Source organism: Mytilus trossulus, chromosome 6 (genome assembly GCF_036588685.1).
Source record: "Mytilus trossulus isolate FHL-02 chromosome 6, PNRI_Mtr1.1.1.hap1, whole genome shotgun sequence".
In the NCBI taxonomy this organism is placed as follows: domain Eukaryota; kingdom Metazoa; phylum Mollusca; class Bivalvia; order Mytilida; family Mytilidae; genus Mytilus; species Mytilus trossulus.
Window position 1 is genome coordinate 89,645,696 of NC_086378.1, and position 25,135 is coordinate 89,670,830.

At 33.2% G+C, this 25,135-nt stretch overlaps 1 protein-coding gene across 2 annotated transcripts in view; it reads right to left on the bottom strand.

Moving 5' to 3' along the window:
* Positions 1-25,135, bottom strand: part of LOC134722191 (uncharacterized) — a 102,739-nt gene that overhangs the window by 60,041 nt on the left and 17,563 nt on the right. For both annotated transcript variants that reach the window (XM_063585774.1, XM_063585775.1), the window contains exons 13-34: positions 24,879-25,007; positions 23,694-23,720; positions 22,373-22,487; positions 20,965-21,215; positions 20,279-20,393; positions 19,409-19,689; positions 18,868-18,982; positions 18,314-18,459; positions 17,139-17,253; positions 15,830-16,011; positions 15,090-15,204; positions 11,514-11,677; positions 10,888-11,002; positions 9,953-10,149; positions 9,028-9,142; positions 7,738-7,910; positions 6,202-6,316; positions 5,462-5,700; positions 4,025-4,139; positions 3,457-3,590; positions 2,339-2,453; positions 305-1,731 (exon numbers count right to left, since the gene is read on the bottom strand). In XM_063585774.1, the coding sequence (XP_063441844.1) occupies positions 305-1,731; positions 2,339-2,453; positions 3,457-3,590; positions 4,025-4,139; positions 5,462-5,700; positions 6,202-6,316; positions 7,738-7,910; positions 9,028-9,142; positions 9,953-10,149; positions 10,888-11,002; positions 11,514-11,677; positions 15,090-15,204; positions 15,830-16,011; positions 17,139-17,253; positions 18,314-18,459; positions 18,868-18,982; positions 19,409-19,689; positions 20,279-20,393; positions 20,965-21,215; positions 22,373-22,487; positions 23,694-23,720; positions 24,879-25,007 (4,500 nt within the window). The remainder of the gene's footprint in view (positions 1-304; positions 1,732-2,338; positions 2,454-3,456; positions 3,591-4,024; positions 4,140-5,461; positions 5,701-6,201; positions 6,317-7,737; positions 7,911-9,027; positions 9,143-9,952; positions 10,150-10,887; positions 11,003-11,513; positions 11,678-15,089; positions 15,205-15,829; positions 16,012-17,138; positions 17,254-18,313; positions 18,460-18,867; positions 18,983-19,408; positions 19,690-20,278; positions 20,394-20,964; positions 21,216-22,372; positions 22,488-23,693; positions 23,721-24,878; positions 25,008-25,135) is intronic.

Consider the following 25,135-nt stretch of genomic DNA (forward strand, 5'->3'; position numbering starts at 1 on the left):
TCGTTTGTTTGTAGCTGGTAAATAGTGTATTGTAAATTATCAATTGTCAGATGACTTAATTAAATTACCCCGCCTTTCTTTTTTTAATGTTCGTCTTTCCTTTTTCCCAAGCCAAACTATAGCTACGAAGGGACAATTTAAAGTAGATATGTGTACCTACGTGCATATGTGTAGCCTGGCCCTGGAGTCTGGTATGGTGACAAAGTTGGTCCAAGTCCTAGTGATAATGTTTTTTTTTGTGTTTTTTTTCACTTGATCTAAGCTGGGCTATGAAAGAACAACGTAAGTAGTTATGTTTACTAACCTGGTGGGTATGTGTAGCCTGGTCCTGGTGTGAGGTATGGTGACATAGTTGGTCCTAGTCCTGGTGGGAATGGTTTGTTTGGTGCTAGAGTTGGTTCCTTTCCTGGGGCAAATGTCTGCCCTGGATATTCTGTTGGTACTAGCCCTGGTGGGTAGGTGTAACCTGGTCCAGGTGTTAAGTATGGTGACTGTGTTGGCAGTAGATCTGGTCGGAATGTTTGATATGGTGGCAATGTTGGTTCCTTTCCTGGTTGGAAGGTCTGTCCAGGATATTGTGTTGGTACTTTTCCTGGGGGATAAGTGTAGCCAGGTCCTGGTGTTCTGTAAGGTCCCATTGTGGGCATCAGTCCTGGAGGGAAAGGCTTGTTTGGAGCCAGAGTTGGTTCCTTCCCAGGTTGGTATGTCTGTCCTGGATACTGTGTGGGAACTCTGCCTGGTGGATATGTATAGCCTGGTCCAGGTGTTAGGTATGGTGACATTGTTGGTTCTAGTCCTTTAGGGAATGGTTTATATGGAGGTAATGTTGGTATCTCTCCTGGATAACTGGTTGGTGGAACTTTTCCTGGTGGATAAGTGTAGCCTGGTCCTGGTGTTATATAAGGAGCTAAAGTTGGCAGAAGATCTGTTGGGAAAGGTTTGTATGGTGGCAGTGTTGGTATCTCTCCAGGGAAACTAGTTGGTGGTACTTTGCCAGGTGGGTATGTATATCCTGGACCTGGTGTTCTATAAGGTGACATTGTTGGTCTCAAATTGGGTGGAAATGGTTTGTATGGAGATAATGTTGGCTCTTTTCCTGGTTGGAAAGTCTGTCCTGGATACTGAGTTGGGACTCTTCCAGGTGGATATGTGTAACCTACTCCTGGTGTCAAATATGGTGACATTGTTGGTAACAGATCTGGAGGGAAAGGTTTGTTAGGTTGGAGTGTAGGTTCCATTCCTGGTCTGAATGTTTGTCCAGGATACTGTGTTGGGACCTTTCCTGGAGGATAAGTGTAGCCTGGTCCTGGTGTAAGGAATGGTGATGCTGTTGGTTGAAGATCTGGTGGGAATGGTTTATATGGTGCCAATGTTGGCGCTTTTCCTGGTGGGTATGTTTGTCCTGGATATTGTGTTGGTACTTTCCCTGGTGGGTAGGTATAACCAGGTCCTGGTGTCAAGAAAGGTGACAAAGTTGGTTGAAGTCCAGGTGGGTATGGTTTGTATGGTGCAAGTGTTGGTGCTTTTCCAGGTGCAAATGTTTGTCCTGCATACTGAGTTGGTACCTTATTTGGTGGGTAAGTCACACCTGGGCCAGGTGTAAGATAAGGCGATATTGTAGGTATAATTGTTGTTGCAGGTGCTGGTTGACATCTTGGTTTCATACAACACTGATCCTTTGGATCTGTCTCCATTGTGCAGTAGCTTGGAATATTTGGATACTTAGCACATCTAAAATATAATATATTTACCTCGTTTAAAGAAAATTTTTGATTAGATTTGCTTTGTATGTGTACTGTAAATTCAGAAATTATTGCGAGGTTTTTATTATTGCGAAAAATGCGACAGAGTTGTAAACGCAATAATTTAAACTCGCATTTTGAAATGTTTTATATGAATTAAACAGGATTTTCCTCAAAATCGTAATAACTAAAATCGCATTTAAGTCTAAAATGACAAAATCACAATAATAAATGCACATAATAATTTCTGAATTTACAGTATTTACTTCTTTGCTCTTCTATCCTATAAATGTTTTGTAAGTTACGAACATTAAAAAACGCTGATACATAAATATTGTCTTCATAAATAAAATAATAAAAAACATTCCTATGTGTCCTGTTTGGTTTTTTATTTGTTGTGACCAAGAGTGGAATTTAGTTAAATGACAATTTATACAACATGCTAAAACTTGTTTGTAATAATTAAAAAGCATAAAAAGTGTACACATTTAACTTCAGCATATGTACAAGATACATTTCTATGTCATAATATGTCCTATAAAAGTGTTGACAGGTGTATCAAAAGTGTACACATTTAGCTCAAGCATACTACATACCTATCACTACATCTGTAATACCCTGTGGTACCATTCTCACAGGAACATCTCAGATCACATCCATCATCCCATGTCTTTCCTTCGTTAAATGCTACACCATTATACATACATTGACCTTTAAACAAAATTATCTTTCATTACATAATTCTATTTACTGTAAATAACTTGATATAAATAAAATTAACATTGCTAATAATTAAATATTGAAACTAAAATTAAAAAATAACAGTCTTCCTTGGTAAATTTTTGTTTCATTTTGCACATGTGTAAGGCTTTGAAGGCTTTTCTCCCTCAGTAATAGATTATCTTAGCTTTATTTTGCAAAACCTATATAGAATAATAGGTAGTTAAGTTTTTGATACCAACTATATCATGTGGAATATCTAGACGATCCCATTAGAGCGAGTTGAGATATTCAACATGATATAGTCAGTATCAAAAACCAAACTACCTATTATTCTGTTTATCGGTAGATATGACGTCACACATGTTATGACATGACCCAATGTATTGCCTAATATTTTCAGTGATACAGCCAGTCGTTGATACTCGAAAATATTAGGCAGTAGGATCAAAGGGAAAATATACGAATTACCGATAATTAGAAATATCCTCAATGCTCTTCAACTTCGTAAATTATTTGGCCCTATTCACCTTTTTTTTCTTAAATTGTCACTGATCAAGTTTTTAGTAGAGGAAAACACCTTTCTGGCGCAAATACAAAATTTAAATCCTGGTATCTATGATGAGTTATTTTAGATTAAAATGAGAGAGGATAGGTGGGAAAGGAATTTTTATATTAGGACATGTATCAAAAGTCATTTATAGTCAAGGTTCTTATAAGGTATGCAGATACCCACACCAAACCTTCCTATATCTAAGAATTATTCACAGTATACTGCTTTTGGACGAAATTTGGATGTCCCTTTTTACCAACTGGAGTCAATTTAAATGGAATGATTTTCAACAAACTCATGAAATGCACTTTTGTACACTAACTTCTCCACTAACATGAATTATCCATGCGGTGCTTTTAGTTTTTAATATTAGTAGCATACACTCTGATTAAATTATACAGGAAATCCATCACCATAAGAATATAATCTGTATTATCTTACCAGCAGGGGTTGGTGAGGCATTAGGTCCTGGTGATGGGTTCAATGATGGCTGACATGTAACCTTCATACAACAAGGATTCTGATAATCTCTGGTCAGCTTACATTCTTTAGGAATGTCGACAAACTTTGGACACCTAAAATCATTTATTAGTGAGATTTTAGTATCAAAAGGCAATAAAATGTTAAATGATGTTTTCTGAAATATTACAGTTCCTAATAAATGACTTAATGCACATCTAACAAAGTGAATGAAGATGTAGCAATTAAAAACAATATGCTGGTCACAGAATGAAATAGAAACCGTCTTACACTTATATCAATATACTGTGGATTCATCATTATTTGTTGGATACCAATTTTCGTGGTTTTCGTAGGTACAGGCAAACCACAAAATCAAATGTCCACGAAATACATATTTTCAATAGGGGTTGTATACAAAGATTGTCAAAACAACGAAATCAGATGCAAACGAATATACAAGTTTTCATCAATCCACGAAAATTGATACCCACGAAAATAAATGTATCCACAGTAAATTAAGTCACGACAATATTTTTGCTATACATACTTCTCTGTACACTTGTACAATCCTTTCTTTGAATCTTGACAAACACAATCAAAGTCACAGCCATCCTGCCATTTCTGGTCCTGATTATACTGCTTTCCTTTGTACACACATACATCTGGAAACAAAAATGGATTTCTTTTTAATTTGTTTTTGTTCTGAATATGCATAAAATGTTTGTCACTGGATAAAAGAAAAAAACAAGTGTATAATATAGATATAAGAAGATGTGATATGCTTGTTATGAGATATCTCTTATAATATCCAAGTCACAATTTGTAAAAGTAAACCATCATAGTATAATCATTGTATAAGTATTCTTTTACGCAAGAGGCTAAATGTGCAATTAATGTGACAAATATCATATACTATGCTAAGGGAAGGGGATCTTTAATATTCCATAAACTGAAAAGATGTTAACCTGTATATCCTCACTCAGAAGTCATAGCAGGGGTATACAAATCTAACTAATGCTATTCTTTACAGGGGTATAAAAATCTAACTTATGCTAGTCTTTTCAGGGGTATACAAATCTAACTAATGCTATTCTTTTCAGGGGTATAAAAATCTAACTTATGCTATTCTTTTCAGGGGTATACAAATCTAACTCATGCTATTCTTTTCAGGGGTATACAAATCTAACTAATGCTATTCTTTTCAGGGGTATACAAATCTAAATAATGCTATTCTTTTCAGGGTTATACAAATTTAACTTATGCTATTCTTTTCAGGGGTATACAAATCTAACTAATGCTATTCTTTTCAGGGGTATACAAATCTAAATAATGCTATTCTTTTCAGGGGTATACAAATTTAACTAATGCTATTCTTTTCAGGGGTATACAAATCTAACTAATGCTATTCTTTTCAGGGGTATATAAATCTAACTCATGCTATTCTTTTCAGGGGTATACAAATCTAAATAATGCTATTCTTTTCAGGGGTATACAAATCTAACTAATGCTATTCTTTTCAGGGGTATAAAAATCTAACTTATGCTATTCTTTTCAGGGGTATACAAATCTAACTCATGCTATTCTTTTCAGGGGTATACAAATCTTACTAATGCTATTCTTTTCAGGGGTATACAAATCTAAATAATGCTATTCTTTTCAGGGGTATACAAATTTAACTAATGCTATTCTTTTCAGGGGTATACAAATCTAACTAATGCTATTCTTTTCAGAGGGCTATTCCAGAAAAAAAATGCATGGGGGGGTTGGAAGGCACATTGTATTAATAATAAATGGGTGATGGGTATCAGAGTAACTTTTCACACAATAATGCACTATAATTTTCAATTACAATTGTCTGGGTGGCGGTTCTTATAAAAACTGCCTTCCAACACCTTCATACATTTTTTTTCTGGAATAGCACAGAGTATAGTATAGCTCATTCTAAAATCTACTAAATATAGATCAATGAGACATGACAATTTACCTTTATATGTTGGAGCCAGTGTTGGGGCTGAGGTTGGTCCAGTGTATCCTGGGTATGGTGTTGGCTGTTGATACGGTTGTGGTGTTGGTGTAACAATTCCTCCAGAAATAACACCTGGTGGTGCTGTGGCAAAGCCTGTACCATTAGTGTATGTACATTTAGGTGCTTGACAACAGATGGGGTCTTGTGGATCTGGTATTAATGTACATGTAGCTGGTAGTCCAGTATACTTGGCACATCTGTGCAATAAAAAAATAACTCAATATATAGAATGACTGATATAGAACTACTATCTATTATTATTTCCATAATATTACAAACAAACCATTTGTTGTGATTGTTGCATTAAAACTTACTTTCCTTAGTTTACACTGGTTCAATAGATCATGTTCATGAAATTACATTCCAAATCCATTTGAAAATGCCTGTAACAAGTCAGGAAAATGACAGTTCTTGTCCATTCCTTTTTGATGCATTTTGTTATTTGATTTTGCCATGTGATTATGGACTTTCCGAATTGATTTTCCTCTGAGTTCAGTATTTTTGTGAGTTTACTTTTGTTCTATAAACAATGCCATTTTTCAGGTTTATAAATTTATATGCCATAGACAAGAATGGAATCCCTGTTCCAAGAAAGTTCAAATTGAAAGAAAAAACAATCAAATACAGAAATGTAAAAATAACATGTCTTCAAATAATTGATTTTTTCTACGACTTTATAATCTGAGACGAACAATTACCTTTCACTACATCTGTAGAGTCCTGCAGGTCCATCTTCACATACACACTTCAGATTACAGTCATCAAACCATTGCTGGCCCTGAGAGTAGGCTACACCTCTGTATACACACTTATCTGAAATATCAAATAGGCAATATTGTGGATTCATGAAGTTTCATGGATACCAATTTTCATGGATTTTCATTGGTACAATGTGGTACATGCTAGGTATATCATGAAATTAATTATTCAAGAAAAAACAAATTTTCCATTGTCTTATATGCAGACGTCGGCAGAATCATGAAATGCAATATGCATAAACAAGTCAGTTCTCCATTATTCACAGTAGGTATAGTCCTTATAGATAAAAAGATGTAGTATGATTGCCAATGAGAACACTCTTCACAAGAGACCAACAAGTGAAACTGTGAGCTACTGCTCACTGATGATACCCCCACCCAAGAACTTGGCGGTTAACAGGAAGTTAAGTGATGAATCTGAAATCACATCACTTGGTTTTACTGACTTATATAAAACATGAAACCAAATTTCAGAAATCCTTGTAATGTAGCTCTTTAAAAAATGTGATGAATATTTTCAACTTGGCTATTACGTTTAAAATGACAAAAGTGCTCTTCAAACATGAAGTTGTTGAGTTATGAATCTGACTCACACAGTATAACTGACTACAAAAACCTTGCAACCAAATTTTAGAAATCCTTTTGGTGCAGTTCCTGAGAATGCAAAAAAATATTTATGGGATGGACAGACAGACAGAGGTAAAACTGTATACTCCCATTTTTTAAAACAATTAACAATAAATTCATAGAAGAACAAAATAGACAGAAAAATTGTCCATGAACAATAGAAGTTATCGTTACAGGTTACAGTTGAATTATATAGAAGTTATCGTTACAGTTGAATTATATAGAAGTTATCGTTACAGGTGAATTATATAGAAGTTATCGTTACAGGTGAATTATATAGAAGTTATCGTTACAGTTGAATTATATAGAAGTTATCGTTACAGGTGAATCATATAGAAGTTATCGTTACAGGTGAATTATATAGAAGTTATCGTTACAGGTGAATTATATGGAAGTTATCGTTACAGGTGAATTATATAGAAGTTATCGTTACATGTGAATTATATAGAAGTTATCGTTACAGTTGAATTATATAGAAGTTATCGTTACAGGTTAGAAGTTATCGTTACAGGTGAATTATATAGAAGTTATCGTTACAGGTGAATTATATAGAAGTTATCGTTACAGGTGAATTATATAAAAGTTATCGTTACAGGTGAATTATATAGAAGTTATCGTTACAGGTGAATTATATTGAAGTTATCGTTACTGGTTACAGGTGAATTATATAGAAGTTATCATTTCAGGGGAATTATACAGAAGTTATCGTTACAGGTGAATTATATAGAGGTTATCGTTACATGTTACAGGTGAATTATATAGAAGTTATCGTTTCAGGTTACAGGTGAATTATATAGAAGTTATCGTTACAGGTAGATTATATATAGAAGTTATCGTGACATATCTCACCTTTTAAGCTTGGCGCTGGAGTTGGTGTATTAGGATTAAGTGGAGGAGATAAAGTTGGACCATATGGCCCTGGTGTTGGTGTGTTGTTGGTACACTGGGGTTTCTTACAACATGGATTTGAGGCATCCTTCACCAAGAAACAATTAGCTGGAATATTGGTGTACCTTGTACATCTGAAAATACAGTCATTATTCTGTTTAAATCAAGATATATGAAATTTCATTGAGTTTAATTCATTATATTTTTTTTTCTTCACTATTTATATTTATTTGTTGATTTATATGAAGAAGCAAGAATATGTGTCCATATGACACCACCATGGACACAATGACCTATTTACGCCATCACATTATCTTGTTCAATGAACTGCAAAATGATGGTAATAACTCCAATTTGACATATTCTCTAAAACATTTACCCTCATAACAAATGTTCTTCAAAACTTGCCTTATTTCAGGATATTTTAAGCTGATATTGTATACATTGTTTCTATAGTTGAAGACTGTATGTTAATATAAAGATTTATTTTCTTGTTTGATTGTTCAATTGGTTTTTGATTCTTTAACCTGTAAAGATGATTGATTGTTGTTTGATTAACATCCAGAGGCAAATATTTCATGCATGTTCAACTTTAAAATGTAATGAAGTTTTGTGTTAAATGTTTACCATGTATGTGTGTAAGTACAGCCCTTGGATGGTGTAAACTTCCCAAAAAATGTGTGTGTTGTAATGGTGTATGGCATAAGGTGCAATATGGTGTAAGGTGTATGGTGCTATGGTGTATGGTGTATGGCATAAGGTGCAATGGTGTTAGGTGTATGGTGCTATGGTGTATGGTGTACGGTGTAAGGGGAATGATGTAATGGTGTTTGAGGAATGGTGTGATTCTGTAAGGTGCGATCAAGAATAGTGTAAATGATGGTGTACGACATTTTATTGGTTGAAAACAAAGTTCTTTTTATTTTATTTTTTGGAATTGTAAACATAAACAATAATAATAATCTTAATATTTGAAATTTAATTGCATTATAGGTAATTTCGGATTGTGAAGATAGAATGGGGAATAGTGCAGGGTGTAATGTGTTCGGTGCCTGGTGCAAATGTGTAAGGTGTATGGTGTAATGGAACAAGGTGTAATTGTGTATGGTGTTAGTGGGAAATTTACACCATCCAAGGACTGTATCAACATGATATCATAGTTGATACGTGGAATGAAGACCACTCCAGACATTGTATAAATGAGCCGTCATGTATCACTGCCACTTTTCTCTATATTATATAGATATATACCTTTCATTACAGACATATTTGCCAGTAGAAGCATCGGTACATTCACAAGAATAATCACAGCCGTCCATCCATTTTTCTCCTTGTTTGTATTGTTTACTCTTGTACAAACAGAAGGCTGCAAGATTCAAAATGTCAATTTAACTCAAACATGTAAAGAAATTTTATCTCTATAGCTATTTTTAAATTATTTATTGATTTTTCTTCTTTTGTTTGTGATAATTTTTCATATCATGCTACTTGCATATAACATTATATTTTCTCAGTTAGTAGAACTCCTGTACAACATGTATGACATCATTGAACTATGTTATTGATGCTGCCTGGGAAAATAGCAATAAAATGATCAAGGATGTTTCTTGGCCACATTATATTTCAGTGCTATCACCCTTTGATGAGACTAAAAAAAAACTCTTTTGCTAAATTATCTAAAATTATTGCAAATGTTTTATCATGTTTATAACGAAAATTAAGATAATGTATTGATACCTACTGGGATTGTCTTGAATAAGAATACAATATTCTTTTTGAGGTGCTATAACTGTTCTTATTGTCCTTCCCTTCCCCTATATTACCCTGTTCAGTCACTCCATAATTCTCATATCACAGCTTTGAGATGAAAGCATGCATTATAAGCCACGTCACAATGTCATAAAAGTCATCACTGATGTAACAATGTCTGAGGCAACTTTGTCAAGCTTGCTTTCATCAAGCGTAAAACTGTCTATGGGCGGGGGAAAGAACAGTAATAGAAAGATAACCAGCTAATCCGGTTTTCTTCATATAGAAATCGTTAAATATCAGCCGTTCTACACAATGTGAAGATTTTTAGATAGTTCCATGCGTTCACTCAAAAAGGTTCACATTCCAGCTCGTGGCAGATATTTTACTATATTGATATGTTGAAAACCTGATAATCTATACATACTGAGTAATGGAGGGGATACAGATGAACCTGGCTTTGGTGTTGGGATGTTGATGTTTCCACTGATCTTGCCTGGAGCCAAGGTAGGAATTTGGTTAGGGGCACCAGTAGGAGGTGGACACTGGGGTACCAGACAACAGGGATCTTTAGGATCAGATACCATCTTACAATCTGCTGAACTCACTGGGTACGTTGGACACCTATAAACAAAAATAAAATAAATTGGCAAACAAATCATTGTTTTAACTAAACCTCATCATGCTCATACTGCATATAAACAAATAATTATTTGCTATTGTAGTCTTGAATGTAAACAAATAAATTATGCAAAATAAAAAAAACCTGCTTATTCAAATATTTGATTTTTCCATAAATTCCAGGATATATTCATGGAACATTTGCCTTAATATCTAGGGTGATTTTTTTTATGTATTAAACAGGTTAAGATACTGTCAGCTTCTGTTCAATTTTCAAAGGTATATTAGTTTACACTGAATTTCTACCCATTGGAAACATTTGATTAAAAGTGACAGTGTATCATCAGCTTCTTTGTAAATCAATACAAATCTTATTTCCCTGATTATAGTCATTTTTGTTATCCTTCTTCTGTACCTAAATTTTTGTGACATTTTTACCTATTATATCTTCGTTTCTTTCACACATTGTTTGTCAATATAATGAATTTTTATGCGATAGTCATACAAGTGAGAGGATTAGCTAGCTTCAAAACCAGGTTTTATCTACCATTTTCTAAATAAGAAAATGCCTGTACCAAATTAGGAATATAACAGTTGTTATCCATTTGTTTGATGTGTTTGAGCTTTTGATTTTGTCATTGATTACAGACTTTCAGATTTGAATTGTCTTTGCAGTTGTTCTTTTGCTTTTTTTACAGACAGTCATTGTAACTTTTGTTGACTTCAATGAAGTGTTTGTACCTTTCACTACATGTATAAACTCCTCTAGAAGAATCGTCACATCTACATCTGTACGTACAACCATCTACCCAAGTCTGACTTTGGATGTACCTAGCTCCTCTGTACGAACAATATTCTGCAAACAAAATTAAAAAACTTTCACATCTTCGACAAAATATGTATAAATTTTTTAAACAGACTACATTTCTATGGTGATCAGCTATTTGGTATCTCACTATAAACACTGTATTTTCAAATGAAATAAATTAATATCTTTATACTTTACATGTTTATATATTTTTATACATAATACATAATTCTATTGTGTAAAACATTATTAACATGATTAAGCAACATAAAATAATAAAGGTTACCTCAGTAAAATGATGGGAATGATGAATAATCTTTAGCAAATAAACCTAATATTAACTGACAGGTCTCTTCCAATGTACAAGAAATGTCTCCCTTAAAAATGAATTAATTGGTATCTTTTGACAAAATGGCACAAGAATGTGTCCATAGAACACAAATGCCACACTCTCATTATCATTTTCTATGTTCAGTGGACTGTGAAATTTTTTTAAAAAGACGACATTAATGATCCTTATCGAAAAAAAAAATGATTAACAATTTTTGAAATTACATACGCATATCGGGTGTCAGTGTTGGTATGGGATTCGGCGATTTGGTCTGGTTCCCTGTGATACTTGCTGTTGTAGCTGTAAAGTCACAATCTGGTTTTTTACAACAGGGATTAGTGAAGTCAGTTACCAGTTTACATTGTGGTGGAACATTGTTGTAACGAGGACACCTGTCAACAGAAGAAATTATCAATGGTTTAACATTCTATAATAAAAAAATATAACTATATATCCATAAGTCATTGTTTTCATATGAATAAATACAATAAAATAGAAATGTGGGTTCAAATGAAACTGCAACCAATTCAAACAACACAACAATAGAAAACTAGGTTCGTCAAAGCGACACAAATGGCCCCGTCCCAAAAAGTTAAAAAATCTGCAATTTCAATAACACATGTGGACACAAACATGATGATAGTCTCACATTGATATGTTCATAATTAACCAGATGCTCCGCAGGGCGCAGCTTTCTACGACCGCAGAGGTTGAACCCTGAACGGTTGGGGCAAGTATGGACACAACATTCAAGCTGGATTCAGCTCTAAATTTGCATTGTGATTAAATAGTTGACACAGCATAGGTTTCTGACACAGAATGAATGTGATCTAATGAACTTAAAATATTTGTTTTGCCTTTGAACAATTCACTATGCTGTTGAATATTAATCCTCTCAAAAAAATGTTTGAAGAAATTTTCTTTTTATTTATGAAATCTGAAATCTGAAATGAGAAAAATTTAACCCCCCCCCCCCCCCCCCCATTTTTTTTTCACATCCTCCTTTCCCTTTTTCAAAAACTGATCTCAATTTAAATTTCTAATGGAGTTTGCAACAATAACTACTCATTTAAATACATCATAAAATATTAAAATGTAAAATAAAGTGCTTGTTATCACTGAATGGTAAAGATTGTTTTATCAGTTAGTAGTAAAAGTGAATATACGTTGTATATTGTATAAAACAATGATTTAAGTTGATTCAACTACTATTCTGGACAAAGAAAGATAACTCCAATTGAAAATTTCTTGCTATTGCACAATATTGTGCAATTAGATATTTCTTGCTATTGCGCAATACTGTGCAATTGAAAATATTTGCTATTGCACAATACTGTGCAATTGAAGATTTCATGCTATTGTGCAATTGAAAATTTCTTGCTATTGCACAATACTGTGCATTTGAAGATTTCTTGCTATTGCTGAATACTGTGCAATTGAAAATTTCTTGCTATTGCACAATACTTAATATAATATTTTTGAATCCTGATTTGAACCAACTTGAAAACTGGGCCCATAATCAAAAATCTAAGTACATGTTTAGATTCAGCATATCAAAAAAGCCCAAGAATTCAATTTTTGTAAAAATCAAACTTAGTTAAATTTTGGACCCTTTGGACTTTAATGTAGACCAATTCGAAAACGGGACCAAAAATTAAGAATCTACATACACAGTTAGATTTGGCATATCAAAGAACCCCAATTATTCAATTTTTGATGAAATCAAACAAAGTTTAATTTTGGACCCTGATTTGGACCAACTTGAAAACTGGGCCAATAATCAAAAATCTAAGTACATTTTTAGATTCAGCATATCAAAGAACCCCAAGGATTCAATTTTTGTTAAAATCAAACTTAGTTTAATTTATCGACCCTTTGGACCTTAATGTAGACCAATTTGAAAACAGGACCAAAAATTAAGAATCTACATACACAGTTAGATTCGGCATATCAAATAACCCCAATTATTCAATTTTTGATGAAATCAAACAAAGTTCAATTTTGGACCCTTTGGGCCCCTTATTCCTTAACTGTTGGGACCAAAACTCCCAAAATCAAACCCAACCTTCCTTTTATGGTCATAAACCTTGTGTTTAAATTTCATAGATTTCTATTTACTTATACTAAAGTTATGGTGCGAAAACCAAGGATAATGCTTATTTGGGCCCCTTTTTGGCCCCTAATTCCTAAACTGTTGGGACCTCAACTCCCAAAATCAATCCCAACCTTCCTTTTGTGGTCATAAACCTTGTGTTTAAATTTCATTGATTTCTATTTACTTATACTAAAGTTATTGTGCGAAAACCAAGAATAATGCTTATTTGGGTCCTTTTTTGGCCCCTAATTCCTAAACTGTTTGAACCAAAACTCCAAAAATCAATCCCAACCTTCCTGTTGTGGTCATAAACCTTGTGTCAAAATTTCATAGATTTCTATTTACTTAAACTAAAGTTATAGTGCCAAAACCAAGAAAATGCTTATTTGGGCCCTTTTTGGCCCCTAATTCCTAAAATGTTGGGACCAAAACTCCCAAAATCAATCCCAACCTTCCTTTTGTGGTCATAAACCTTGTGTTTAAATTTCAAAGATTTCTATTCACTTTTACTAAAGTTAGAGTGTGAAAACTAAAAGTATTCGGACGACGCCGACGACGCCAACGTGATACCAATATACGACCAAAAATTTTTCAATAAAATAAAACTGCTAACAAAACTCAGCTCATGATAAGGAGACCTATAGAAAAAAAGTCTGTATGACTGTGATTTTCAACAATTTTCAAAGTTGTAAACCCTTAATTTTAGCAAAACTTAATGGAGAGGAACAAAACTTAAACTTGATCTGTAAGTCATCATGGTTAACTCACAAACCCAACATCAGCCCAATATCTGAAGGCGTTTAGAAAAAAAATCCGTATAATTGTGATTTTCAACAATTTACCAAAGTCCAAAGCCCGTAATTTCAGCAAAAATTAGCGTAGCGGAAAGAAACTTAAACTTGATCTGTAACTCATCATGGTTAACTCACAAACCCAAAATCAGCCCAATATCTGAAGGCGTTTAGAAAAGGGTAAAACTATATGGCACCGACAACTTCGTTGGGCCATAAATAATTACATTTTTCTCACACATGCTTGTTGGCATAATGAGACAATACTGAATAAAATCTAGGACCTTGTAGTAGAATGTGAGCTATTTAATTCAAAATACTATAGACTTCCATTCATCTAGTAAAATAATGAGCAGCAACGAATAAACATTGATGTACTATAAATATTTGCCTGTTGACATCAATTTCAGTAATACATGCACATAATAATCTCTGCATCTTCAATATGGTTTTTGTCCAAGCTTTTCTAGTTTAATGCCTTATGTTTATTCACCACCTATGAAATAAATGAGATATGGTATGATTGCTAATGGGACAATTTTCCATCAAAGACCAAAGGATGTTAACAGCTACAGGTCAACTTTAATACCTCTTTTTCTAATGAGACAACTCTCCATCCAAGTCACAATGCACAAAAAAGTAGTAAATTAAATTCAAAGTATGACCTTCAACTATGAGCCTTTGCTCACACCAAACCACAAGCTATAAAAGGCCCCAAAAAGCAAGTGTTTAGAAATCCTAACAAAAAAACCAAGTCTAATCATATAAAAACGAGAGTCACTTTAGGACCACCACAACAAACGACAGCCACTAACCAACAGGTTCATGACTTAGGACAAACGCAAACAGCAGGTCTTGACAATTAAACAGTCGCCAACCTTCATCCTTACCTGTTGTGTATGTATTTAGTATACTTACATGTCTGTACATTCATAGTAACCTCTGGAGGCATCTTTACATTCACAGTTAAAATCACATCCATCTGCCCATTGCTGTCCTTGTGTATACTGTCTTCCTTTGTATGTACACTTCCCTACAAATCAATACCAAAAATAGAAAGACTAATGAACAGACAAGTAATTCAAATATTGCAGCAAAATTTTTGGTATCATTTATTTCATTTAGAAATTTATTGAAATTTTTTTGAAGGGGAATTTTTTTCGTTTTAATTTTCATCCAGTTGTGAATCAGTATGTTATGTTTCTTATAGGTAATAAAATTACCTACATTATATTCTTTAAAGGGTCCTGTGATTATAGAAAATCATTAGTTTAATTTCAAAACAATATTTGGAAACTACTTATTTTGCATATCTGAAAATAAAGATTCTTATCCTGGTATGAGTTTATTTACATTGGTACTAGTGGATTATCAGATTTATCCAAATGAGATAATTAAATTATCAAATTTTTTAAAGTCAGAGCCTGTAACCTTTTATGAATCTGTTTCTCTGATGATTGAGAACCTCCAACATTCCACAAGGTTGTCAATTTCATTAGTAATGTTAAAACATTTTGATTAATTCAGCGAACTATGTCCCTAAACTCATCCAATCATCTTATGAGATCATCCACAACCAGACATAGATCAAATTGTTTTAAAGAATGGGTATGGAAGGGTTTATTTGTCATAGAAATAGAGAAGTTGTATTATCTTGCCTGCTGTTCCATGATCTACCCCTTGGTATACACCAGAAGGTGCAGGGGTAGGTACTTTCCCTGTCCCTGTAGAAACGGTCACATTCCCAACAGGTCCACATTGTGGCATCTGACAACATGATGGATCGTTTGGATCAGGAACAAATTTACAGTTAGGATTGATATTCTGGTAGGTTGGACATCTGAAATCAAAGTGTAATATATGGTGGAAATAAAACAGGCCTAAGACTATATTGATATGAAATAATTATACACATTGGAAAATAATTAAGTTACCTTTTTTTTATAGTATTATGATACATGTAGCTGCAATTGTCAATTTATATTAAAAAAAAAATGGAAAATAAAAAAGATCATACTGAAGCAGATTTTAAGGGGCAAACGATACAGTAACAGGGGAGATAATAATATTGCTAATGTAAATTTTTATTTTCGAGATGTTAAACTATGTCTTATTGGTTAAAGATTCATTTTTCAACAGATTTTTATCAATTAAACTTATCTAACTTGAAAATGATCACATGGATCCCTCTTTTTTAAAATGCCATTTGGTTTGATTACGTCAGAAGATTATGTGTGCCAATTTTCATGAAAACGTAAACAGTGGAAAAAATTTTAATTTGATAAATATACAACAATTAACGTTTTTTTTTCTATGTTCATGAACATTTGATATATTTGAGCTATTTGAAAACAAATTGCACAAATTTATAGAACATTTTTATAAAATTGATTTTATAAATAATTTAACAAAACACAGATTGTATTTATCTTTTTAATTGAAAAGTTATGTATATATGTTGAAAGGAATATTACGTTCACAAAACAGAATTTTGAGCAAATATATAAAATTTGAACTCATTTTACTCAAAAAGTAGCACATGAAGGTATATTTTTATTACATATTTGGTTTAATCAGGCACAAAATAGCTTATATGCAAATTTTCAGCAAAATTTCAATATGGGATCAAAACTGTATTGTATGCCCTTCACAAAGTAACAGTCCTAAGAAGAAATGTTACCTATCCTGGAAAAAATATTCTGACTCAGAGCCCACCAGATTGTGAACGATATGGTACCAATTTTAAAGCCTTGATCTTTTCCCCTACCAAGGTTGATTGAACCCAAGGCCTCTTCCTCTCGAGACAAACACTATACCATGAGACCACTGAGGTTGTTCTATCATCGTAAGTAATTGATATGAACCAACCACCTCCCACACTCAAGGCAAACTACACCATGAGACCCCTGAGGTTGCTCTACTTTTACTTCATGAGTAATTACATATAAACAAAGATGAATGACGTACCTCTGCATACACCTGTAGACTCCACCAAGAGCATTCTCACAAGTACATCTATAACTACAGCCATCGTACCAGGACTGTCCTTGTGTATACTTAACACCGCCATACTCACAGTAATCTGTTAAATACAAAGAAGTCTTACATAAATAGAATTATCGGTAATTCGTATATTTTCCCTTTGATTTTACTGCCTAATATTTTCAAGTATCAACGTACTGGCTGTATCACTGAAAATATTAGACAATACATTGCATGACGTCATAATTACCAATAAACAGAATAATAGGTAGTTGAGTTTTTGATACAGACTATATCAAGTGGAATATCTTAACTTGCCCTAACGGGCTCATCTAGATATTCCACATGATATAGTCAGTATCAAAAACTCAACTACCTATTATTCTATATTGAGAATACCATACTCATAGTAATCTGTCAAAAACATGTCATTCAAGTCTAACATACACACAAAGTAACAAATAGTAAAGCTGTTCTACAAAGGACATATCTAATAAAGTTCATGTTTAGAACACCCTGATTTGACTATGTAGAATGTTAACATAAACCATGAAACATTATTCTGAATACAAGCTGACCAGTCTTTGCACTTGTCCTTAAAGCAAAGTGATAAGCGAACACCAGTATTTAAAGTCTTTGATTTGACATGGACTGGGTTAGAACCTACAACATCCCACAGTTGAGGTCAACATGTTCATTTAAGGTTCCATGTTGGAAGAGTGGCATACTGAATTTTATTGTTGGTCATATTGCTGTCTGTTTGTTTATTCTACATTGGCTTTTATATGAAGAGGGTTGAGTTCTAACAAAACATGTTTAATCCTCCTGCATTTATGTGCCTGTACCAAGTTTAGAGCCTCTATCCTTTGTTAGTCTTGTACATTTTTTTAATGTTGGTTCATTTATATGTTTTACAGTTTAGTGTGAGGTTCATTGCACTGAACTAAAAATGAGAATGGAAATAGGGAATATGTCAAAAAGGCAACAACCCGACCAAAGAGCAGACAACAGCCGAAGGCCACCAATGGGTCTTCAATGCATTGAGAAAATCCTGTACCCAGAGGTGGTCCTCAGCTGGCCCCTTGTACAAATTTTTGGTTAGGGGCCAGCTAAATCTATTTAAATTGATGTGTTTTATAAAACAACATAATATATCATACCTGTAGCTGGTTTAGCTGTTGATATAATTCCAATCTGAGTGACAAAGTTGATAGGGAATTCACATTTAGGTATTTTACAGCAAGGATTAGAGGGATCCTTTACCAAGAAGCAGTAAGGTTGTGGCAAGTTACCAAAGTGAACACATCTGAAACATACATTGGTTGTACATCATATCATGATTTATTCATTCTATAAATTATAAGGCATGTAATCAAAGTATCCATACAGAAAATTAATATGTTCTTACAGAACAGTAATATATTTGTTAATTGTGATGTTTTCAATAAAAAAAAAATATTTCAATATTTTTAAGATAAGTACTCATTGGAAAGGATTGATATATGATAAGGGCTATTCCATTTAAATGTATGTGGAAGGGAAGGATTGGAAGTTTAATCATTGAATGTTGGTAATATGTCTTTTTTCAGTATGCATCTATTACCATTATGCAAAATTATCTTTAAAAAATGGTTTTGGTTGAAGGGATATTTTGAAAGTCCCTTCCTACTTTCCCACATACATTTTAATGGAATAGCCCTAAACAATTACTTACTTTTCTACACATTTGTAGTAACCTGTTCTAGAATCAGCACACACACAAGTGAAGTCACAGCCTTCATCCCAAGTTTCTGCTTGTGTATATCTTCTGCCCTTATACAGACAATATCCTGCAAACATCAGCAAATAGAAGTAACTTTGTTGGCAATAAATTCCTTTTTTAATAACTGTTCTCTCCTCCATTTTACAATTTACATAAACATTTAGTTAAAAGCAGTACCATGAGTACATAGTATGCCTGTAGATTTTCAATGAAAAAGTTCTATCAACCTCAAATGATATATCAAATTGAATTAAATTGACAGAATTCATATTACGAGACAATGATTGTCTTTAGTTTAGATTAAAAATTTCGCTTGACTTTAAAATTATTTTTTATAGTATATTTGATAAGACTTTGATAGCCAAGGCTCTGTGTAGAAAACCGTACTTTGCCCTATAATTGATTACTTTTACAAATTATGACTTGGATGGAGGGTTGTCTCATTGACACTCATACCACATCTTCTTATATCTATAAAAAAAAAACTACTTACCAATACCCCCTGATATACCAGTAGCTGCAGTCGGTGGTAAGGGTGTTAAACCAGTTGGATACAGGGTAACAGATCCAGCATCTATTGAGTGGTTCAACAAATCTCCTATGGATGGAGGTTTAACTTGTCCATTTCCTGTTACTGCTGGCTGGAACTGTGGGATAGGAACAAAAGTCTGTCCTGTGAATGGATCATAGGCACAAACAGGTGCCTTACAGCAGGGTTCGTTAGGATCAGTTTCCATGTGACATGAAGCTGGGATGGATCCATAAGTAGGGCACCTATATTATATATATAGAGAGATTAAATGTATTATAATTTATCACAGCAAATATACTGATATGGCAATAAAACAATTAAAAAGACTGAAATCACTGACGAAATGATTGAAGGAGTTGTGTATGTAATATAAATCATCTTTTAGTTCTCAAGGGCCTGGACTCAGTGACCGAGGGGTCTGAGTAGTTACTCAATAATTGTAATCACTAGCCAATCAACACTGAGGTGATTTAAACCCTGCGTGTGCTGGTGCACTAGACTCCAATCTTAATTGACAAGGGTGGCCAGTTTTCCTATCGAATGTCATGGTTTTCTCATGGCACTCCCACTTCCCCAACGAATAAAAACTGGCAACCACAAAATAGCCAAAAGGTGGTGCTTTAAAGTGGCATTAAAACAAAAAAAATCAAATCTTTGAGTCCTCCAGTTAGGTATGATTATAAAAAAAATATTTAGCACTATTGCAGATGATTTCATTCTTTTAAAAAAGATATTACTGAAAATATTTGTCACTATAAATTAACATTCTGAAATCAAACAATGTTTGTTGAAAGACTCAAAGGAGTTGTCAATAATTGAATAAAATCTTACTTGAGTCTACAAGAATATGTGGCAGTCACTGCATTAGTACATAAACAGGAGAAATCACAGCCGTCTTCCCATGCTTGATCCTGTACATATAACTGTCCTTTGTATAAACATCCAGCTGTAATAAGAAAATGATCTTTTAGCAGAGGGACTTGTCAACAAATAATTATATTATCTGAATAATGTGAATCCTTACCCTTTAAATCATTTTTTGTTAGTTATAAAAACAGATTCCACCCCAAATCCTGTGCAATATGATATGCATCTTCTCTCGACATTTCAATTTCAAATATTTAAAATGCTTGGTTAAATTTATAGATAAATGATCTTTACTAAAGTTCTTCTGTTAATTTTACAAGGTTTTACTGATTCCCTTCAGTTTTTCACATAGTAGGGTAAAATTAAACATGATTTCCAATGCCATTTTCACATTTTTTTCACAAACAACCTGTATAGTTTTACTAGATATAATAGAAAGAATTACTGACTCAATTATAATTTGTATTTTTGTCATAATGACAGTTTTAAAAGATATAAATGATTAATATTGCTTTACTACCTAAAAAACTACCATTTTATAATTATTATAATTTAAATCCTACTGAATACCATCTGTCTTCCAAATTTGATTAATATTCATGATATTTGCAAATAATTCAGAAGTGATACTATATTTTCTATTGACTTACGTAATCTTGGTGCTACAAAGCCTGTTCCTCCTGTACCGGGGACTGGAGTTGTTCCGGTAAGACCCGTTGGTAGTACATACTGCATTGATCCAGATGGTCGTAACACATGTATTAATCCTCCGTTTCCTATGGACTTTAGATTGGTTGTAGAGGTAACAAAAGATCCACTATCACATTCCATGATGGGACAACACTCTCCATTACGTCTCACTTCTTGGCATCCATTTGGCATGTTGTTGTATTTTGGACATCTACAAAATTTTTAGACTTTAGATATAAAATTAAATTAATATATTTTTAAACAAAAAGAAATGAATTCGATACGTCAATGTTACAGGTTGAAGAGAAGCTAGAATTTGTATTAAGTTTCCAGAATTTGTATTAAGTTTCCATTCATGTCAATGTTACAGGTTGAAGAGAAGCTAGAATTTGTATTAAGTTTCCATTCATGTCAATGTTACAGGTTGAAGAGAAGCTAGAATTTGTATTAAGTTTCCATTCATGTCAATGTTACAGGTTGAAGAGAAGCTAGAATTTGTATTAAGTTTCCATTCATGTCAATGTTACAGGTTGAAGAGAAGCTAGAATTTGTATTAAGTTTCCATTCATGTCAATGTTACAGGTTGAAGAGAAGCTAGAATTTGTATTAAGTTTCCATTCATGTCAATGTTACAGGTTGAAGAGAAGCTAGAATTTGTATTAAGTTTCCAGAATTTGTATTAAGTTTCCATTCATGTCAATGTTACAGGTTGAAGAGAAGCTAGAATTTGTATTAAGTTTCCATTCATGTCAATGTTACAGGTTGAAGAGAAGCTAGAATTTGTATTAAGTTTCCATTCATGTCAATGTTACAGGTTGAAGAGAAGCTAGAATTTGTATTAAGTTTCCATTCATGTCAATGTTACAGGTTGAAGAGAAGCTAGAATTTGTATTAAGTTTCCATTCATGTCAATGTTACAGGTTGAAGAGAAGCTAGAATTTGTATTAAGTTTCCATTCATGTCAATGTTACAGGTTGAAGAGAAGCTAGAATTTGTATTAAGTTTCCATTCATGTCAATGTTACAGGTTGAAGAGAAGCTAGAATTTGTATTAAGTTTCCATTCATGTCAATGTTACAGGTTGAAGAGAAGCTAGAATTTGTATTAAGTTTCCATTCATTGTAAGAAGTATGAAGCAGTCTATTGATTATCATGATTATACAAATTAAATTTTGCCAAAAATCCATTTCTACAAAAAAAAATGTATTCCTTATTTAAACAAAAGTTTATACCAGTTCAGTTAAAATTGAAGTCATACTAATCTCGAAACCTATAAATGAACTAAAATTTTTAAAAAAATACAAAACTAACAAAGGCAAGTGGCTCTTGACTTGGGACAGGCCCTAAAAATGTAGGCAGGTAAACTTACATGTCTGTACATCTGTAATATCCATACACAGCATTCTCACATGTACAATAAGTGTGGCACCCGACAGACCATGTTTGACCTTGACGATAGTCCTTTCCTTGGTACAAGCAGGTATCTGAAAAATGTGTAAAGTAAATTTGTTAAATGTACATCTTCTTATCTTTTATTATGAGCTCTTTTTGACACATTATCTAGTGAAAGTGCTTATATTTCTAAAATATCTACATCCATGAATATGTACATCTTAGTTACATGTATATAAAGCATTTATGTTACACATTGTAGATATTACCTAGTTTGGCGATAAGTTTTATTGTTGTGTTTTTCAGATGCCTTTATACCCACTTCAAAACTTCTTTTCTGGTAAGGGGGATAGTTCAAATTGGAGTTCAAATATTAAAAAATTATCACCAACTACACTGTTTATGATTTAATATAATGTTAAAAGCTGTAAGGAACACTATAAGATAGGCATGTTCTCTTAACAATCATTCTATAAACGTGCTCTTAACAATCATTCCATAAACGTGCTCTTAACAATCATTCTATAAACGTGCTCTTAACAATCATTCTATAAACAAAATAAAGATGACCTCTTGTTCATTGTATTTGAGAAAATTAACCTTTAAAACTAATCAATGAACCATTACCATGACTATGGAATCAAGGTCAGAAGAAACCAATCATATGTACGTATTACTCATTCTGTACATAAAATATAGTCTATTATCTGCTGATAGAATCTGAAAAACAAACCTTATTATCCAAATATAATGCTGACCAATGGAACAATGAAAATAAGTTCAAAGGTCAAATAACCTTTGACAGACCAGTCAGACATGTAATGCCTCTTATTGGTCGTCCCACTGTCTATATCACTCTGTTCAGCTCTTAATATTATTCCACATCATGTCTTTGTGACGTCAGATACGTTGACCCGCCCTAATAACTTTGACCCGGACATATCAACGACGTCATAATGTTTGAACCAACGTTAATAACTTTGACCTGAACTTATCAAGTCATCTTTTGTGTGCTGGTAAACCAAAGAAAACACTTCCGAAACACGCAAATATAGCCAGATAAATCAATTTTCAGATTATCTGCATATTGATATTGTAAAATATCAGCTGCTTGACATAATATGAAGGCTTTTTGATCTCCTTTGCTCCGCTCACTCGACAAAAAGCTTCATATTATGTCTCGCAGTTGATATTTTACGATATCAACATGCAGATAACCTGATAATCGGTACATACTATCCTAGCTAGGGCATATTAACAAAAGGCTGTTTAAGTCACATGTTTTGACTTTTACTTACCGTTTTTCCCTGCAACTGGTGGACCACCTGAAAAAAAGGAATATATTTGGATAACAGAGAATTTAAAAAACATGAATGTAAAATATTAGATGTGATAACGTAAAAAAACTAGAGGCTCTCAAGAGCCTGTGTCGCTCACCTGTTACTGTATGTCAGCCATCTTGGTTGGTAGGCGAGGTCATTTGACTCTTTTTTTTTTTAAATAACTACCCTAGTAATGATTGTGGCCAAATTTGGTTAAATTTGGCCCATAGTTTTAGAAAAGAAGATTTTTGTACAAGTTACAAAAATGACAAAAAGTTGTTCAATATTGACTATAAAGAGCAATAACTCCTTAAGGGGTCCTCTGACAATTTTGATCATGTTGACTTAATTGTAGGTCTTATTTTGCTGAACATTGTTGCTGGTTACAGTTTATCTCTATCTATAATAGTATTCAAGATAATAACCAAAAACCTCAAAATTTCCTTAAAATTACCAATTCAGGGGCAGCAACCCAACAACAGGTTGTCCGATTCGTCTGAAAGTTTCAGAGCAGATAGATCATGACCTGATCAACATTTTATCACGTGATAGATTTGCTCTAAATGCTTTGGTTTCAAAGATATAAGCCAAAATATACATTTTACCCCTGTGTTCTATTTTTAGCCATGGCGGCCATCTTGGTTGGATGGCCAGGTCATCGGACACATTTTTTAAACTAGATACCCCAAGGACAATTGTGGCCAAGTTTGGTTTAGTTTGGCCCAGTAGTTTCAGAGGAGAAGATTTTTGTAAAAGTTTACGGACGACGGAAGCAGGACGACAGACGCCAAGTGATGAGAAAAGCTCACTTGACCTTTCAGGTCAGGTGAGCTAAAAACGTACGAAGATACAAACGTATAAGTATGAAAATATACACACACGATTAAAGTGAATAAATATATATATGTTTAAAAATATAGTTATAGACAAGTATCATAATACATTATGATTATTTCATTTCTAATGCAATCATTTAATCTTAATTCTTAAAGGAAGATTTAGATAAACATAAGGATTCTGACAGAAAAAATGTAAATTTTATTATCTCAATATTAAATGATGTGTTGCCATTACATACAAAATTCAATACCAATTAAATTCCTTCACTAAAAATTTAATGTTTTCCATTACAATGTCAGGCTCTTTGCTTTATCTACTTACCACATAAGTTACAGAACTTTCTACAGTTGTCCCCGGCCCAGCCACTATATGTTGTACACACATCTTTACCATACTGTGAACATGTATTGACAACATCTAAACATGGCTTCTGTGTCGTTGGTCTGAACCCTGAACAAAATAATACAATTTTGTAAATATATGATATTCAGTTACAGTTTCCATAAAAATTGCATGATACAAAGGGAGGCACTTTAAAAATTGGGTTAACTCCTTTTGAGTCCATTTTAGATTCTAAA